The sequence below is a fragment of the Macadamia integrifolia genome, unplaced genomic scaffold, assembly GCF_013358625.1.
Source record: "Macadamia integrifolia cultivar HAES 741 unplaced genomic scaffold, SCU_Mint_v3 scaffold263, whole genome shotgun sequence".
Classification (NCBI taxonomy): domain Eukaryota; kingdom Viridiplantae; phylum Streptophyta; class Magnoliopsida; order Proteales; family Proteaceae; genus Macadamia; species Macadamia integrifolia.
This window is the reverse complement of record NW_024868844.1, coordinates 304,665-324,980: the sequence shown is the minus strand read 5'-3', so window position 1 is coordinate 324,980 and position 20,316 is coordinate 304,665. Positions and strand designations below refer to the sequence as shown.

Sequence of the window (20,316 nt, the reverse complement as noted above, 5' to 3'; positions counted from 1 at the left end):
GAACCGGCCCCCCGTGGATATCTTTGCTTCAGAACAAAACAATTAGAATTAGAGGCTCAATCAACTGGAATGTGTATTCTTCATAATGTGTATTCTCCATATAGGAGATCTTCTATAAGAAGATAAAATACCAAAGCAAGGTTTGGTTCATATGAACCATGTTATGGTTCAAAATGGAATCACGGATTTATGTAAAATCACTGCAATTTTTGACCGCAACAAGATCAACAATTCCATGAGCTTGGGCTTCTAGAAAAACTATTTTAAGACACGGCAAAAGATTGAAGAAACAGAGGATAAAAAGAGGTATTATGATGCTAGAAAGGAAGCTAAGAAAGATTGTAGGTATGGCTAGGGCGAAGAAATATGAGGATTTCAATATCAACGTAAACATGAAAGAAAGGGAAAAAGTTATATATTAGATAGATGAGTGAAAGAAAGAGTATAGATTTTGACTAGATGAGGTGAATCAAAGGTGAGGATGGAAGAGTGTTGGTAAGGGATGAGGACATTGTAAAGAGATGGGATAAGTATATATGTGAACTACTAAATGGAGATAGTTTGAATAGAAATGACCTGGAAGATTGCATAATTTAACAAGATACCACACGTCATAGATATGTACAAAAGGTTTGTGTGGCCGAAGTTAAAGAAGCCTTAAAAAAGATGAAAGCAGACAAGACCCAAGTACTAGATGAGATTTCAATTGAAGTGTGAAAATGTTATATTTTATGGTAATAAGGGTACTTTAGGAACAAGTCTATAATATCCTTGTCTCGTGATGTATTTTTTATTTTTTCCTTTTACCTCCCTAGGGAGGTGTATATAATTCTTTATCACTTATTAGTGCAGCAATATATATGCGGTAGAGAATCTTTTCTCTACCCACAACATTCTATCATTCTCTTCTCCTTCTTCCTCTTTTTCTTCTCTTTCTTCTCTTTCTTCTTCTCCAACCCTCCATTCTCTTGTTCTCTTGTTTCTCCTTCCTTCTTTACATTCTAACTTGGTATCAGAGCCTACGGTGTTACTTTGAGAGTCGCACTACAAGATCCTCACCTTCTTTTCTCTTTGGAACCCCAGGTTAAATAGAGGTTCCAAAGAAGAAACTATCCTATGAAAGGATTGAAGAAATCATGAGATAGGCATGAAAGAAGATCATTGTAACATCAAGGGAAGTTTCTCTCTCAAGAAATAATCACTTAGAGGTTGTATCCAACACACCCAGCCATATGAGCCATTTCTACCAGCGATGGAGTGATCTTCCTCTCCCCCCACTTCTGGCCAGCTTTGGAGCTGGAACTAGGGTCACTTGAATCTCCCTAGGGGCTTCTACAAGTCCCCCAATGTGTTGCAAGGTACTCCAACAAGGTCTATCTCCAAAATTCAATTTTCTACTACTGCAAAATAGCTACAGCCAGCCCTGTTTTTCTGGATTTTTTTGGCTCAAGAATGTGTTGTTGAGCCTCTTGTTGCCTTGGCTTTGTAAGAAATGGTATGTGTACATCTTGAGTTTCCATGTGATGATGTTATACCCCGGAGAATGTGGTTTTGCTGAACTCATGTTACTATATGCCCGCTGATTTTGTCTTTGAGTGCTGTGAACGAATATCTCCAAATTTCTGTTGGTTTCTTTGGGTGTTGGATCATATTATCAGATGGATTTAGGCCTCTTATAATCCCTATTAAGGCTCTATCAACTATTGTTAGTTCTGTTCACAGATTCTTAACAGTTCTGTAATCGGTTGGCTGTTATAGACTTGGTTTTCCGCTTTAATCCTGAGTTTCTTTGTGTTGGTGCTCTACTTTGGATATTGGTTGTTCTTTGATTAAAAAAATCCTGCAGTTGCGAGCTGATTTGACTTGTTCAATCCTATCTTTACATTAAGTGGTATCAGAGCATGGCAGAGAACAACCCTACCACTGATATTATGAACTCCATAGCTTCTATGATAGAGATGTTACAGACAATAAGGACAGAACAACAAACTCTTGGTGCGAGGGTATTGGCTGTGGAGACCCAACTACAGCAACCCACTCAAGGCACTCATGTACCACCTGAGGTTGATGCTCCAATGAATTCAGTTGCCCAATTTGCTAACAGGAGACCTAACCCTAATCTGAGAGGTCCTCTTCCTTAGCTTATCTTCTTCTTCTCTCAACTACACAAAGTGCTACTGATCTGCTTAAGTTCTACAGGTATTGAATTCAGTTTTCCTCTCAGTTCTGCCCAGAAAATTGCAGATTTTGTAACCAATTTTCAGAACCAGCTCAGACCTAACCAGCCATCAGTTTTGGATGAATTTTGGATAGAAGTTAGGCCCTACCTAGGGGGCATTCGACCAAAAAGGGAGCCTTTTCTGTCCAGGGGTTTGAGAGATATTAAAAATCTCCCACTTCTTGTCTTCTGGTGATTTCTGCAGTCTGTATCTGAAATCGATAGGAGTTTTTTTACCTTTTCTGGCTTCAGAAATCTCCTGTGATTTATTACATGTCTGATGGGTTATGTGAAGCTTATTCCAGTCCTGGATAGTCTCTATTTGGTCACCTACTGATCTGATCTGAGAATACCTAACCACTGACATCGATAGCTTACTGGTTTATCCAATCTGGTCCTTCTATTCTGATATATTGTGCTGCTGTTGGGCTATTCATGGTTGTTCTTATTAAAAAACCCTGCAGTTGAAGGCTTGGTAGTTTATCTATCCTAGTCTACATTAATCTCCATACGATCATTGTTGTCTTTAGGGTGGGGATGGGGGTGTGGCTCCCCTCACACTGAGTTCCTGAAAGGCAAATCCCCATGCCTCCACTTCTTCCTCCTCTCCCCTGCAGGACATGCATCTGATACAGCGGGCTCTAGAGTCTGCTCCTCTCGTCATCTCTACCTGCAATTTGGTGTAAGATACTACTATGTGTCTTAACCTGCTGCAACTGTCTCCACTCTGCCTTTGACATACCTTATTCAGACCAATAATCACTATCACAGTCACCAGAGTCAACATCCATTGCCACTGAGTGTTTCTCTAAGACTTCCTGGCCAAATTCTTTATTTAGCCTTTGTTTTTTTCCATCTTTAACTTTCCACCTTTTAGGTTCTTAGACATGGCTCTTCACACTTCATAAGGAACTTGGGGGCATTTGGCAACATCCTTGTACCCATCAACCAAATATTGCTTTAATCTAGTGGCACCTCCAAAATTAAGCATTTTCCTACAATACTTACATCTTGACTTTTTTATGTCATCTGACATTACCTCTCCATGTAACCATGCAATCTCTCCACTTCCACTTCCAGCATCAGAGATTGTGCAACAACGACAACACCAATAACAAAACCTTATATCGACATGCCCCAACTTTAAACATTACTACATAAAAGAATGCATGCATTATGAGATAATCAACATCACACATTAAAGAATGCAAACATTATGAGCTATTCAACATCATATAGCTATTACATATACTCTCTTACCTTTAATAATTTTTGTTAAATAATTTTTTATAAATAATTATATTATAGTTAATAAAAAAAAATTAGAATAGAGTGAAACAAGAAAATCATTTTCATTTTAAAATACACTAAAAATACTTTCATCACTTTAAATTAATTTTCAAAACAAAACAGAAACTTTTTCTTTTTTTATTCTTGAATTATTTAATATATTTTTTATAATTCAAAAAACTAAATTAATTATTTTCTCAACTAGAAAAATAAAACAACACTGTGAGGCATAGATAAGCCAATGGTGACCAACATATATAAAAATGACAAACAAACAATGAGTATAATTTTTTTTTCTTTTTTTTTTTTTTTGCAAGAAAATCTTTTTTTTTTTTTTAACAGAAAAAATAGATCACTGTTATATGCATGACATATCAAAAGAACATTGTAAACGAACAACTATTGATAATGTTTCCATGAAGTTTTTTTAACCTAAAATTCTTCTTGAGAAGAAAATGACCTCCAAATGTTGATTAAGTAATAATCTCCATCTTTCAGCTCCAATCTAGTGTAGAAGTGATATTTGGCAAGCAAAACCACCAAAAATCCAAGTGCAATGGGTTTTCTCTTCAAAGTATGGTGAGAGAGGCGAGATAGGCACGAAAAATTGGTTGAGTCAAGATATGGGTCAATATTTGGTATTTTACATGCATTGTTTTGCCTGATTCACTCGAAACCAATTCAAGATATGGGGCGAGATCTCGGTCGAGATTATGTCCAATACCTGTCTCACCTCTCATCATGTCTCTCCATTCCCAAAAACCGAGTCAATAGCAAAATTGAGTTCTTGAACCATGCCAAGTATGACCTCAAATAGAGCCTATTGGAGAGCAAGGATCCATATAGCCGACCCCATTTAGCTGAGATTCACCTGACTTGTTGAGTTGTGCCTCTTTTCTCTTACTTTTTCATCTTTCGTCTCACTTTTCATCTTGCATTCTATCTTTCATCTGTCATTTTCCATTTTTCATTTCTCATCTCTTCCCCACCCCCCCCCCTTTCAATTTAGAATTCAGTTTTCCTTACCTTTTTTTTTTTATCCACGTAGCTGTCCTCATTAAGTTGGGCAAGGCTTAGTTCGTTGTTGTTGTTTAAATGTTTATTAGAAATTCTCTTTCTTTTAGTCTATGTTCAACTATGCAGCATAAAAATATATCAGATAATAATTGAAAACAAAAGCAGCTCCTTAATTTTGGTTCCTGAAGAGTTCATCTCACCTTCCGAATGACCGAATGCCCCTGACCTGACCGAATGCCCCCCTCCCCTTCTCCGACGGCACCCCGCCTCTGCTGTTTCTCTCCACACCCTTCTCCTTCTCCTGTCACCACCCCTACTCACCTTCCGCTTCGTCCTACCCCCCTCTTCCTACTCCTATTCAACCTGTTGAACATCAACCCTGGTCCTCTGTTGTCTCCTCTGCCTCCCCTTCTTCCTCCTCCTCCTCTCCCCTCCCTCCCTCTACTGGCCATTCCTTATTCTTCTACCCTCCGACCACCCACAACTCTATCCCAATTGGCCTTTGTCCACCTGGTCTCCTTGCTTCTGAAATCTCCAAATGGAGTAACTGTGTTGTTGGTTCTTTCCTTGGTAGTAGACCCTCCTTCTCCATTGTTAAAACTTCTCTTCTGAACCAATGGAAGCCCTCTGGTTCTCTCTCTTTCTTCATGCTGGAAAATGGCACTTTTGTCTTCAACTTTGCTGCCACCATTGATCGTAGTGCTGCCATTGACAAAGGTCCATGGTATGTTGGGAAAAAAACCCATCTTCCACCGTCCGTGGTATGTTGGGAAAAAGCCCTTGTATTTTCTTTTCTCTTTGGTATAAATTTATTTATTCATCTAAAAAAAAAAAGCAACTCCTTAGCCAAAATGGTTCATACTTGATAGTGGGTAGTACACTTGCTTGCTGATCTGATACTGCACCGTATCTCTTGATAGTTTAAACTCAATTTTGAATGACATCCAACAGTTCAACTAAGTTTCTGGGATTCTATATATATTGGACGATATCCTATCTTGCAAGGTGAAATTTGAGGTGTAGCCATGTAGGTGTAATCTTTTTTCCATGGTCTCTAGGACTCTCTCCATTTTTTCCTAATTAAATTTCTAACAAACATTTAAAATAGAAGGAAAAAAAATTCGAACACAATATGGCTGCTTGGCAATGCAAGGTGATCTAACCTTTTTTGCGCAACTCTTAATAATTTCACCTTCTGCCTACACTACTCCAAACTAGTTAAGACCACTCTTAAGTAGTTCTGCTGCTGAACCCCATCACAGTAAATTATCATGATTAGTGGGCCAGCCCTTATCAGTTATAAAATCCAGTTAAATAATAGTACCTAACCCTAATCAATCATCACTTAGATATACTTGATCACAATGAACAACTAAGAGATTGCTTCTGATCTCATCAAAAATAGAGAGAAAGAGAGAGAGATTGCCTCTGAAAACAGCAAAAAGGAAAATATGCATGGGCATATGAAAACAACAGATGCGATCCCAAACAAAAACAGTAAGGAATAATAATAAAATGATAATACAAGGAAAAGGATAGGAAAACGCCAACAAAAATAGGAAAGAGACTACCTCAACAAAAGAACTGCCCCCAGGATTCCTCATGTCACAGACCCAGAAGTACAGATGGGCACTAGGTAGACTGTCATCACTTATTTTCAGATTTCCCAAGGCAGCATTTATGCTAAAAGAAGATGGGAATACCTTCAGATAAAAAGTAATCAAATAAGAATCAATGGAATACAGAGTAAAATTCCAAATACACGATCAAAAGTACATGCCAGCAGACCTTGATATCAGTCTGCAAATTATTTTGCGATAGAGTAGCAAGTTTAGATCCATTTTCATTCATTAATGATATCTGCGCACGAGCCATACTCAATGATAAATCAAAGATGACTCTGGATTTGCCTTTCCCCAGCAGTCCTTTAATGATAGGCTCTTGGATTGTAGCTGAAGGTTGATCCTCGATCGATGCATCCCTAAATTTATTTTTTTCTATTTTGGTTGATGAGGATTGGGCAGTTAAAGCATCAGAGGCTCCATCTTCAATGTTGATGGCATTCACAAATTCCAGAACTGCAAGAATTGTTGGCCTATGACAGAAAAATGATAATGTAGCTAGGCTTACCATTACCTGCAAGATACCATAATGGAAACTAGTCAGCAAATGACTGGAGGTAGTTAACTAATTTCAAGCATTGAGCACTCACCCGCTTATCTACATTAGTATATCGAGGAGAGTTCTGGTCATAGATAACTATTTGAGCTTTCACAAAACTATCCAAGTTATCAGTTACTTCCATCTCCCCAGGCACTGTTCCAGGTTCAGCATCAGGGAGTAGACCAGCAATACGACTAAAGCTAGGAGGTTTTATTGAAAGCTTTTCGAATGGAAGTGGTTGTTCAGGACAGTCAACAAAGTCAACCAGATTCTCAGATGCCTCAAAAAATTTGTCATCCTCACTTTGAGTTGAATCATCAGCAGACAAGGGCACATTCAAAGTAGTGATGTTAATGGTCTTGATAAAGGATCTTGCCAAATAGCGCGGTTGAGTCCCTCCCTTACAAACTAAATCTTCAATTTCCAGGGATTTCAAGACAGTACCAATAAGCATGTCATTACCCCTAATTGAAAATTCAACCTGTTGTGTAGATTAATTGAAGTCATCCAATGAAAAAGAAAAAATAAGAACAAGAAAAAAAAAAATTAGCCGTGAAATGAAACAAGCCCCAATAACAAACTCACCTGACCACCTATAGCACGGAACTCAAATAGACGAGTCTCTTCTGCTAGAAGGACCTTCATGAAACTTACATTAACCTAGAAAATGCAATGAAAATAAGTTCTTTGCAATAGCTAGATTTTAATTTAACTTAAATCCAGACAAAACCTACTCGATGACTATAACTGAAACAGATCTTCAGTTCATCAAGAATGCCTGTGATGAACACACTTTCCATATTCAATAAATCCGTCACACTACTGTCTTCCACAACTTCAGTTTTAGCATCTCCAGCTTCTGAAGAAGTTCTGGATAAATCAGTGATAGAAACAGAACCCTGCACAAAAATCCTCATAAGAATCCCTACTCATGCACAGAAATTCTGCTCTCTCTCTCTATCTATATATATATATATATATATATTATGTTGAAATGATTAAGTGGCACTCGAAACTTCTAAATCCACTTTCTCTCCAAAATAAGCAAGCCATACTGATGCACGATATATGGACCCTTGAAAACGTCTCTGCCAAGTTTTCCTCGATTCATCAGAATCAAATCGCAGTACTAGAGCATTTACATCTTCCACCACCTACAAATGCAATAAGAGAAGTTCAGCAATGAAATCTAAGCACATAGCTCAATTCCAAGTCAAGAAAGGTGATTGCCATCTCTAGACAATGTCCAGGTCAAACCTTACCTTACTATTAGATTGTGCAGCATCACAAACAGCCAAAACATTTTGCACATTACTAACAATTTCTGCTGGAATCTGATATATTTGTTTTCCCCGAAGACTGCAGATGAAGGCACGAACATAAAGTACATAATGGTACACATGAAAGCAATATGAATCTCTATTCTGCAGCAAAGAAAAGTGTAGAGATTCTCGGACTTGAAAATGTGGAATTTTTTCTAATGGCAGTCAACAGAAGTCATTAAATTCAATGGCAGCAAGAAGGGTCACAGACGCACAATCTTCCTGGTGTGACTGGCTGAAATAAGGAGTTGGAGAGATGACTGACCCATATTAGGATCCCTTTGCTCATGCAAAGAGATGCCAACAATATGTCAGATCACTAGCTAAAAGTAGTTTCACATAAGGAACTCTTATACATTCCAAACTCCCTCCATTCCTTTTCATACAATTGACATCACACTCAAAAAAAAAAGAACTAAAATAACTAAGCTATGAGAAGTTTCCTTCAAGGTCCAAATTTTTATATATAGGGTGACTTTGCTCCGTGTTGAAATCAAAAAATTTCAGGGAAATCACCAACATCTGGGCAGAATCAAATAAAATTGAGGGAAAAGGTCAAACTAAGTACTTAGCAATATAATAACTCTCCACTTCTAGATCTTTCAAAGACACAATTATCATAATTAAGGATACATAGCGGTGGTTTCTCACCTTGATAGGTGAGCTAGAGTAAAAATCCTCATCCTTGAAGGCAAAGTTGCAATGATTCACAAGGACGACTACCAAGAGAATAATTGAATAAATCAGTTGGCCACACAGGAGGTGATGAAGTCAAGGGTTTGTTATACACCTGAGGTCCTTTTGTAATGTGCTTAGGTGGTGGGTCCCTACATCTTCCTAAATTTTATTTTCCTTTTCCCTGCATTCTAGCTTATACTAAGTGGCAAACGATATTCAAGTTGGGTTGGCATTATCATTTTTTACCATACCTGATAAAATTCTGCTATCATAAAAAAGAGGAGGACAATTACAACTAATTCAAGATTGCCCCGCCAAGAGAGGAAGATCTGGAAATTCATATTTCACAAGAGTATACATGTCATTGAGCAACAAAAAGATTTGTTGATTACTTGGCTCTTGTCCGGTGTGAATAAACATGGTTTTATCATGTGATGTGGCTAGAATATTAGGTTTGTCAAGGGCGAAATTTGAGCAATATATTTCTACTTTAATAGGTTTCCAAAAGGAAATTTATTAAATTTTTTGGAATTTCAGGCTTGCCAAATGGTTTACAGGTTGTCTTGTGGGAATTTTAGTACTGACTATTTTAGCTTGATTACATAGGGCCCGTCTAATAACGTTTTTTCCGTTTCTACTTCAAGAAACGGCAGAAACATAAATTTCTATTTCTAGAAACAGAAACGGAATTGAAGGTGTTTGATAAGTCATGTTTCTGGAAGTCGCTAGTAACCAGCAAAAGAGTGGCCACGAGTCATTTCCAGAAACGGCGAACTTGTTTCGCCTGGTCGTTTCTTGAACCATAAAGAGGTAGAAATTTCAATTTCTAATTCTGAAAACAAGTTGATGGGGACATCAAGACGTACAGCAGAAGAAAGAAGAAGACCCAACCTTCTTTGTGGTTGGAGAATTAGAAGAAGGAAGAAGAAGAAAGGAAGGCTCGATCCAGCCTTACCAGCGCTAGATCGAGTCCTCTCCTTCCAAATTTCGCCAAGATTGTGTCGCCCCCACCAAATCTGATAGTTTAGTAGTTTTATTTCCTAGGATTTTGTTTATTTGAGTGTTTAAGTTAATTAAGAAACTAAGTAATTATCCTATTGATTTCTTTTTAGAAAGTTTCTTTGTTTATGAAATAGCATTCCTAGAATAATCTTTTCTTTTTAGTAATTAGTCTCTTATTTATGTAAGGCCATTAGCCAAGGTTCTAATTCAATGAATGAAGATTAATAAAGGAAAAACAGCCCCCCCAAATCCCCCTACGAATTCTTTCTCGCTGCCCTCTCCCTCTTCTCATCTCTCACGGCTCTCTCTCCCATTCTCATTCTCCCTTTCTCGACCTTCACCCCTCTCTTTTCTGTTTTCTGTCTTCCCTGTAGCTGCTGCCCTATTGCAGAAATTGTTCACCATCATTAGAGATTATCTCCATCGAGAAAACCTCCAACTGGGTTGCTGCTGGAACTTCTCCAACAATCGAGACTGCTATTCTTTATCAAGTAGGGTGGGCTGCAACTCTTTATCTTGGAGGACCTCGAGTACTTCTCTTCTCCTCAGACTTCAGACAACAAGAAAGTAAGTAAAGAACCCCCCTGTTCTACATTCATTGGCCTCCCATTACCTCCATTAGTCCCCACTGAAATCTGAACATCTACCTTTTCTTTTTTTAAGCCAATACTTATTGTTTTCCCTAAAGAAACTTCTGTTGTTTTACCTTTCATTAGTTGGTTGATTTTGGGCATTGTTTGGTTTACTTAGTGTTGCTGCCAAAAAACCCCGCTAGTTGAACCTACACAAACACAGACGACGGAGGCCCGGAACTTTGTCCGGGGTTAGTCCTCCGACGCTCAAGTCAGGGTCCGCCGCACAGTTCAATAAGGGAGTAATGGTGAGGGTATCCGAGCTTACCTCTTCCCTTCCTCTTGGCCTCCTTATATGCTTCTTCGGGGCTAGGGTTTCCTCTTGCCTTCTGGGGTCCACCTTGTGGGGAATATTCCCCTCATGCAAACGACGTGACAGAGCGTGATAGAGTCTTCGTACTCCCTACCTGGCGGGAGGCTCAGTAGGGTGAGGACACGCGTCGCCCACCGGGACACGTGTCGCCCGCCAGGTAGGGAGTACAAAGACTCTATCACGCTCTGTCACGTCGTTTGCATGAGGGGAATATTCCCCACAAGGTGGACCCCAGAAGGCAAGAGGAAACCCTAGCCCCGAAGAAGCATATAAGGAGGCCAAGAGGAAGGGAAGAGGTAAGCTCGGATACCCTCACCATTACTCCCTTATTGAACTGTGCGGCGGACCCTGACTTGAGCGTCGGAGGACTAACCCCGGACAAAGTTCCGGGCCTCCGTCATCTGTGTTTGTGTAGGTTCAACTAGCGGGGTTTTTTGGCAGCAACAGATTGGCGCCGTCCGTGGGAACGACGGTAATGGTGGGGAGAACCTACAACCGCAAGAGGACGAGAGCGGCGTCCAACATGGACATGGGGGAAGAACCTTTAGGGGGGCTTCCTCCCTCGGTGGAGATAGGACGAGAAAGGGACAATGACGACCGGGAAGTATCCATAAGGTACCCGCGCTCAGGCGGATATTCAGTACGCGAAGGTAGTGATCCTCCGCCCTCTCCCGAAGCGTAAGAATACGTGACGAGGGAGCAATTCGAAGCCCTCCAGAACAAATATGACCGGATGGTCGAGACGATGAGGGAGGTCTCCAAAGCTGTCTCTCAGAGGATCGGCGGAGCACCGCCAAGCCCCCACATCCAGCCTGAGAGGGCTCGAGACGAGGATCGGAGCAGTACAGGATCTATAAGATCTGGTCATAACCTTCGAAACCGAGCAGTGAGGGAAAGTCCCTCACCCCGAGGTAGGACGCAGCGTGCCGCCAGAGATCCAGATGGGGATCGGCGCCGAGGAGACAATGAGAGGTATGAGGACTCGGGGTTGAGGCGGATGATCCTAGAACTGAAAGACGAGATCAAGAAGGTGGTAGAAGATCAAACGGGAACCCACGAGCCAGACCTCACTAATGACACGGCTCTAGCTGATGAGGTCATGAGGGATCCGCTCCCGATCGGCTTTCGCCTACCCAAGTATGACACTTATGACGGGTCTGGGGACCCCGTCGATCATCTGGAAGGCTTCAAGGTCGCCATGCAGTTCCATCGAGTCTCGGAAAATATTATGTGTCGCGCCCTACCATTAACATTCAGAGGAGCGGCAAGGCTATGGTACAACCGTCTACCGACGAAGTCGATCCACAGCTTCAGCGATCTAGGCTACTTCTTCGTGAAGGGATTCTCTAGTAGCCAACCCCTTCAGAAGACCACGTTGAACTTGACCAACATCAAGCAACATGAAGGAGAATCACTGCGAAACTACATGAAGCGCTTCCAACAAGAGAAGGTCACGATCAGAGGTCTGGACCCAAAAGAGGAGTTCATAGCCCTGCTGGGAGGCGTCAAGGATAAGGAGCTGAAAAGGTCTTTGGCGAAGCGTACACCGAGGAACCTGGTCGAGTTGAGAGCTCGATGCGATAAGTACATCCAGATGGAAGAAACCCTTCAAGCCGATGGAGCAGAACCAAGCCTCGTACAAGAGTAGCAAGCACACTCGTATTTTGTAATTTTTGCTCTTACGCACTTTTAAGTTGTAATTCCTCATCCTATACCCTGGAGGATCTTATTCATGGAAATTATGAAAGCTGGTTTACGGCAATTAAGAAGAACTCTCCTGTTTGGTGACCTTTACTCTGCCAAATGAATACAGACGAAGGTCCTCACCTTGGTCGGGGGTCGGCCAAAGCTGAAAGGACCCGACCAAAGGTCCTTACCTCGGACGGTGCTCAGGCTAAGGCCGAGCCGAACTGACAGAAGGTCCTTGCCTCGGTCGGGGGCTCAAGCTAAGGCCGAGCCGAACTGACCGAAGGTCCTTGCCTCGGTCGGGGGCTCAAGCTAAGGCCGATCCGAACTGACCGAAGGTCCTTACCTCGGTCGGGGGCTCAAGCTAAGGCCGAGCCGAACTGACCGAAGGTGCTCACCTCGGACGGTGCTCAGGCTAAGGCCGAGCCGAACTGACAGAAGGTCCTTGCCTCGGTCGGGGGCTCAAGCTACGGCCGAGCCGAACTGACCGAAGGTCCTTGCCTCGGTCGGGGGCTCAAGCTAAGGCCGAGCCGAACTAACAGAAAGTACTTGCCTCGGTCGGGGGCTCAAGCTAAGGCCGAGCCGAACTGGCCGAAGGTGCTTACCTCGGACGGTGCTCAGGCTAAGGCCGAGCCGAACTGACCGAAGGTCCTCGCCTCGGTCGGGGCTCAAGCTAAGGCCAAGTCGAACTGACCGAAGGTCCTGACCTCGGACGGTGCTCAGGCTAAGGCCGAGCCAAACTGACCGAAGGTCCTTGCCTCGGATGGGGAGTTCGGCCGAAGCCGAAACAGACCTGACCGAAGGTCCTCACCTCGGTTGGGAGTTTGGCGAAAGCCGACGGACCTGACCGAAGGACCTCACCTTGGTCGGGGGTCGGTCAAAGCCGAACGGACCTGACCGAAGGTCCTCACCTTGGTCGGGGGTCGGCCAAAGCTGAATGGACCCGACCAAAGGTCCTGACCTCGGACGGTGCTCAGGCTAAGGCCGAGCCAAACTGACCGAAGGTCCTTGCCTCGGATGGGGAGTTCGGCCAAAGCCGAAACAGACCGGACCGAAGGACTTTACCTCAGTTGGGAGTTAGGCCAAAGCCGAACGGACCTGACCGAAGGTCCTCACCTTGGTCGGGGGTGGGCAAAAGCTGAACGGACCCGACCGAAGGTCCTTGCCTCGGTCGGGGCTCAGGCTAAGGCCGAGCCGAACTGACCGAAGGTGCTTACCTCGTTCGGGGCTCAGGCTAAGGCCGAGCCGAACTGACCGAAGGTCCTTGCCTCGGTCGGGGGCTCAAGCTAAGGCCGAGCCGAACTGACCGAAAGTCCTTGCCTCGGTCGGGGCTCAAGCTAAGGCCGAGCCGAACTGACCGAAGGTCCTTGCCTCGGATGGAGAGTTCGGCCAAAGCCGAACAGACCTGACCGAAGGACTTTACCTCGGTTGGGAGTTCGGCCGAAGCCGAACGGACCTGACCGAAGGTCCTCACCTTGGTCGGGGGTCGGCCAAAGCCGAACAGACTTGACCGAAGGTCCTCACCTCGGTTGGGAGTTCGGCCAAAGCCGACGGACCTGACCGAAGGTCCTCACCTTGGTCGGGGGTCGGCCAAAGCTGAACGGACCTGACCGAAGGTCCTCACCTTGGTCGGGGGTCGACAAAAGCTGAACGTACCCGACCGAAGGTCCTTGCCTCGGTCGGGGCTCAGGCTAAGGCCGAGCCGAACTGACCGAAGGTCCTTGCCTCGGTCAGGGCTCAAGCTAAGGCCGAGCCGAACTGACCGAAGGTCCTTGCCTCGGTCGGTGTCTCGGACAAGGCCGAGCCGAACTGACCCAAGGTCTTCACATCGGCTGACTGAAGCTCTCGGTTGCAAGCAGAACTAAAGCCGAAGGAATAAGGCCGAAGGCAGGAAAAAGAGGGAAAAATTACAATTACAAAAAATTTGGTTACTCCCACAGGAAGAGACTCCTAGCGGGAGTAAGGGGGCTCCTGATATAGCCAAATCATACGGCTTAGTAGGGTGAGGACACGCGTCGCCCACTGGGACACGTGTCGCCCGCCAGGTAGGGAGTACGAAGACTCTATCACGCTCTGTCACGTCGTTTGCATGAGGGGAATATTCCCCACAAGGTGGACCCCAGAAGGCAAGAGGAAACCCTAGCCCCGAAGAAGCATATAAGGAGGCCAAGAGGAAGGGAAGAGGTAAGCTCGGATACCCTCACCATTACTCCCTTATTGAACTGTGCGGCCGACCCTGACTTGAGCGTCGGAGGACTAACCCCGGACAAAGTTCCGGGCCTCCGTCGTCTGTGTTTGTGTAGGTTCAACTAGCGGGGTTTTTTGGCAGCAACACTTAGTTTGCTTAATGTCTTGATAGACTTGTGCTAAACTTAACACATATTTTCTGCCAAGTTCCCTACCCCATATTCCCACCTGAAACTTGAGTGAGTTTATGTGTTTTTATGCTAAGACGATTATTGTTCATTTCTACATTATTCATTAATCTCACTTTACTTGCATGTCAATCGTGTTTGCTGAGCTTCCCTTACCCTGTCCAACCCAAGCCCCTTGAGTCTACCCTACTTGGCTAGTTAACCTTGTAGGAAACCTAGTCACCTAGAAACCCCCTACATCATCTTGGTATCAGAGCATGGTTTTGTCTAGGTTTAGGGTAATTAGGTACTGTTGTCCCTTGTTTACATGTCTTACCTTTCGAGGTCTAGTCTCCGTCACCATCTATCCGTAGTAGAATCTGAGCTAAGAGAGCGGTACCATAGATTAGAGGACACCATTTCTTTCTTAAGTTGGAGGGACCAAATAGCATTGGACGCTATTCCCTCCAAAAGCGCATACTTGAGAGGGAGATTTTTTACCTCAAGATTGAAAGGGATAGCTAATTGTCTCAATTGGAGATTCTGAGTAGACCTTAAGTCTTTGATGGCAACCGTACCTTGGCTGCCCATCTCCTTATGTCCACTCGTAGTGGTAGAGCATACCAGGATATGTCAGACCCTCCTAGAGCCTCCACAATTCATGAAAGCCGTCTAAGCCATACAGGAAACACAAGCTGCCCATCTCCAAGCCCTTACCGATAAGTTGGCTGCCAATGAGACAAGTGCCCAAAACCCTGATGGACGGCAAGGCCGTAACACAACTGGCACTAAACCTAGGGGCAGAGGCCCTAACCCTAAGGAAGTAAATGAGAATAACCAGACTGATGGTTATGACCAGATAAGGGTTAACCTCCAAGGCCTAGGGCGTGGTAGGGATCGGGATAGGGGTCAAGACCCACCGCCAAGATGCCAAACCCAATATGGAGATGATGAGGGTTATGAGCATCCTGATAGGGGTTTTGATGTCAGACAGATGATTAAGGTAGATGCCCCTACCTATGATGGTCAGATTGATGCTAGGATCTTTCTAGATTAGATCAAGCAGATGGATAGATACTTCGATTTCTACGATATGCCAGAGGAAGTCCGCTACCGATTTGCTAAGTTCAAGCTTATTGGAGTTGCCCAGGACTTCTGGACAGACCTAGAGTACTAGGAGGACCACCTAGGACTTGAGCCAATCACTACCTGGATAGAGATGCAAGAGCGGCTCAAGAGGGAATTCTTGCCTATCACTTATAGGCTCCAGTTGTTGAATGAAATGAATACCCTGAAGCAAGGAAAGTTGACTGTGACTGAATACATGAGCAAGTTCAATGAATTGAAAATTAGAAGTCGTATTCGGGAGGATGTTGAGCAGACACTATCCAAATTCCTTACCGGACTCAACTCTGAAATTCAGTCTCGTATGGCACCCCACCTGGTGCGAGACGTTCCACAGGCCTTTAGGATAGCCCTTGAGGTGGAATCCTCCATGAGAACTTATTCTTAGAGGAAGAGCTACCAAGCTGGGGAGTCCCAATTTAGAAAACCACCCCAAGGCTCAACTGGATTCCCAAAACCCACTGCTGCACCACAGCGTCAATTTGACAACAAGGGTAAAGGAATTTTGGGAGAAGCACCCAAAAGTAGTGGACAACAACAATGCTTCAACTGTCGCAGGTTTGGTCACTTCTCTAAAGAGTGTCCAAATAGGAATCTTTATGTCAGAGAGCAGACCCCTGAAGAAGGTGACCAAGAAGGGTTTCAAGACCATGAGTATGAGGACCATAGACTTGATGAGACCATATCTGATGAGGACACCGAGGAGGCCGATGACCTCAAGCTTGGCATTATGCGTTGCATGGTCTCACAACCTAGGAGTAGCGATTATTGACGACGAACTAATATTTTCATCACTTGCACATGTCATCAGGGCAAGAACTACCACGTCGCCATAAACAGCGGGAGTTGCATGAATGTGGTCGCCAAGAGCGTTGTTGCTCGAATGGGTCTCAAACCTGAACCCCACCCCCAAGCCTTACAAGGTTGCCTGGGTTGATCAGTCCACCATTCCCGTTAATCTGAGGTGTTTAGTTCCCCAACACTTTGCAGGATATGAGGATCGAGTGTGGTGTGATGTCCTAGAGATGGATGTTGCCCATATCATCCTAGATAGACCCTGGTTATATGATCGGGATGTCACCAATTACGGGAAGTCTAACACCTATGTCTTTGAGTTCAAATGGAAGAAGATTAGACTGACCCCCAGTGCCCCTAGGGAAGTTAGGGTTCCAGAACACAAGGGAAGTACATCCAAACACACCCCCACCAAAACACTCAACATTTTAAATCAACAACAATTTAAAGAAGAGTGTCAATAGTCAAGGGTCATTTATGCTCCCATTGCCATACAGAGTAATACCGATAGGTCACGCTTATTCACTAAGGCTCCTAGAGAAGTGCGACCCTTGTTGAGGAAATTCAAGAGGTTATTCCCTGAGGAACTACCTGATGAGTTACCGCCTATGCGTGACATCCAGCACGCTATTGACTTAATTCCAGGATCCTCTCTCCCGAACTTACCCCATTACCGAATGAATCCCAAAGAACACGCCGAACTCAAACGGCAAGTGGATGAACTGCTACAGAAGGGATTCATTAGGGAAAGCCTTAGCCCGTGTGCTGTACCTGCCTTGCTCACGCCAAAGAAAGATGGCACCTGGCGTATATATGTTGATAGTAGGGCCATCAATAAGATCACCATCAAGTATAGGTTCCCTATCCCTAGGCTTGATGACATGTTGGATATGATGGCCAACTCTTTGATCTTTTTGAAGATTGATCTCAAAAGCGGGTACCACCAGATTAGGGTTATGCCTGGAGATGATTGGAAGACAGCCTTCAAGACAAAGGATGGCCTCTTTGAGTGGTTAGTCATGCCTTTTGGCTTGTCAAATGCACCTAGCACCTTCATGAGGATAATGAATCAAGTGCTTCAACCATTCATTGGCAAGTTCCTAGTGGTTTATTTTGATGACATCCTCATCTATAGAAAGACCCCGTCTTCCCACTTGGATCACTTACAGAAGGTTTTTCATGTGCTCTTACAAGAGAAACTCTATGTCAACCTCAAGAAGTGCATCTTCATGAGTGATCAAGTCATCCTAGGATTTGTTATGTCAACTCAGGGAGTATCTGCTGACCGTGAGAAAGTGCGAGCGATTGTAGAGTGGCCTGAGCCAACTAATGTCCATGAGGTAAGAAGCTTTCATGGCTTAGCCACTTTCTACAAGAGGTTCATTCACTGGTTTAGTTCCATTATGTCTCCTATCACCGATTGCATGAAAAAGGAGTTTCAATGGAGTAAGAGTGCTGCGTAGGCCTTTAATGAGATTAAAAAGCTTATGACTGAAGCTCCAGTCCTGCGTCTCCCAGATTTCTCTAAGGTCTTCGAAGTGAATTGCGATGCATCTGGTATTGGGATAGGTGGTGTCCTAGGACAAGAGGGCCACCTTATTGCCTATTTTAGTGGGAAGCTTAATGAAGCTAGGCAACGATATTCCACATACGACAAAGAATTCTATGCGGTTGTCCAATCACTGCGCTATTGGCGACATTACCTTTTACCGCAAGAATTCGTACTATTCTCTGACCACAAGGCTCTGAGATACCTGAGTGCCCAAAAGAAGCTTAATCAGAGACATGCCAAGTGGGTTGAGTTTCTCTAAGAGTACACTTCAAGTACAGACCTGGTGTCGAGAATACTGCTGCAGATGCACTGAGCCGGGTGAACATGTTCCTCAATCGCACCAATGCTAGGAGTCGGGCTAGTATACTACTCCAAGCAATGAGTGTAAAGGTTGTAGGGTTCAAGCGAGTCAAGGACCAATACCCCACCTGTCCTGATTTTAGTGAGCCGTTCACTTCCTTGAGTGAAAGCAACCTGGTCAACCGCTCGGACTACCTACTTAGGGAAGGCTTCCTTTTTAAAGGAAGCAAGTTGTGCATTCCCAGGACTTCACTCCGAAATTTTCTGATATGGGAATTGCATGCTGGGGGAGTCGCTGGCCATTTCGGTCGAGATAAGACCATTACCCTCGTTGAAGACCGATTCTTTTGGCCAGGACTAAGAGGGATGTTGCTAGAGTTGTGAGTCAGTGTAGGACATGCCAGACTGCTAAACAAAAAAAGCAAAACACGGGTTTGTACACTCCCCTACCCATTCCCCATTTCCCTTGGCAGGACCTTAGCATGGACTTCGTGCTTGGTCTATCAAAAACTTCGAGAGGCCATGATTCTGTTTATGTGGTTGTGGACTCCTTCTCGAAGATGGCCCATTTCATCCCATGCTCTAAGACCTCTGATGCATCCATAGTAGCCAGTCTTTAATGAGATTGTCAAGTACCATGGGTTTGCCCTCACCATAGTGTCCGATAGGGATGTTAAGTTCACCAGTCATTTTTGGAGGACCCTATGGTGAATGATGGGCACGAAGCTCTGTTTCTCCTCCGCTTTTCACCCTCAGACCAATGGCCAAACCGAGATTGTCAATAGGAGCTTAGGAACTTTATTGCGTTGCCTCATAGGAGAACACCTTATCAGTTGGGATCGAGTACTTAACCAGGCTGAGTTTGCATATAATAGTTCTAAGAACCGTACCACTGATCTATCCCCCCTTTGATATCTATTCAGGATACCAACCTCGGGCACCCATAGACCTTATCGCAGTCGTGTCTAGTTCCAGGACCTCCCAGTCAGCCGAGTCTTTTGCTCAGCATATACATGATTTGCATGCAGGTATAAAAAGACAGATAGCACTGAGCAATGATCAATATGAGTCAAAGGCAGATGTACACAGAAGGCTACAAGAGTTTCAAGAAGGCGATATGGTGATGGTTAGAATTAAGCCGCAACGTTTTGTTAAGGGAAAAGCGAGCAAACTACATACTCGTAGCACAGGTCCTTTCAAGGTACTTAAGAGGATAGGTGCCAATGCTTATGTCCTTGATCTACCAGCTAGTATGGAAATCAGTAACATTTTCAACGTGGAAGATCATGTCCCATACCATGATGCCTCTACCATTACCCCCTTTTACCCTGATGACCTTGAGGACTTCCCTTTCACCCTTGATGATACTACTGAACCAACCCAACCACTTCCCCCAACTTCCTTACCACCTGTACCTAAGGTCACGAGGAGAACTGAAGAAGTTGAAGAAATCCTTAATGAGAGGATTGTATTTACACGCACTGGAGATTCTAAAGAGTTCTTGGGCAAGTGGCGTGGACGTCCGAAAATTGACAACACCTGTATCACAATGCAAGAAGCCCAACAACTCAACCCAGACCTACTTGAATATAACATGAGCTTTAATTCACCGGAGGTGAATTCTTCCAAGCCGGGGAGAGTTGATGGGGACATCAAGACGTACAGTAGAAGAAAGAAGAAGACCCAACCTTCTTTGTGGTTGGAGGATTAGAAGAAGGAAGAAGAAGAAAGGAAGGCTCGATCCAGCCTTTCCAGCACTGGATCGAGTCCTCTCCTTCCAAATTTTGCCAAGATTATGTGGCCCCCACCAAATCTGATAGTTTAGTAGTTTTATTTCCCAGGATTTTTTTATTTGAGTATTTAAGTTAA

The 20,316-nt window shown here is 44.0% G+C and overlaps 1 protein-coding gene across 1 annotated transcript in view; it reads right to left on the bottom strand.

The window, feature by feature from the left end:
• Positions 1-20,316, bottom strand: part of LOC122066914 — a 179,474-nt gene that overhangs the window by 129,779 nt on the left and 29,379 nt on the right. Inside the window, exons 16-23 of the mRNA XM_042630743.1 lie at positions 9,990-10,072; positions 7,951-8,165; positions 7,744-7,842; positions 7,423-7,587; positions 7,274-7,348; positions 6,738-7,169; positions 6,314-6,661; positions 6,097-6,228 (exon numbers count right to left, since the gene is read on the bottom strand). Of these exons, the coding sequence (XP_042486677.1) occupies positions 6,097-6,228; positions 6,314-6,661; positions 6,738-7,169; positions 7,274-7,348; positions 7,423-7,587; positions 7,744-7,842; positions 7,951-8,165; positions 9,990-10,072 (1,549 nt within the window). The remainder of the gene's footprint in view (positions 1-6,096; positions 6,229-6,313; positions 6,662-6,737; positions 7,170-7,273; positions 7,349-7,422; positions 7,588-7,743; positions 7,843-7,950; positions 8,166-9,989; positions 10,073-20,316) is intronic.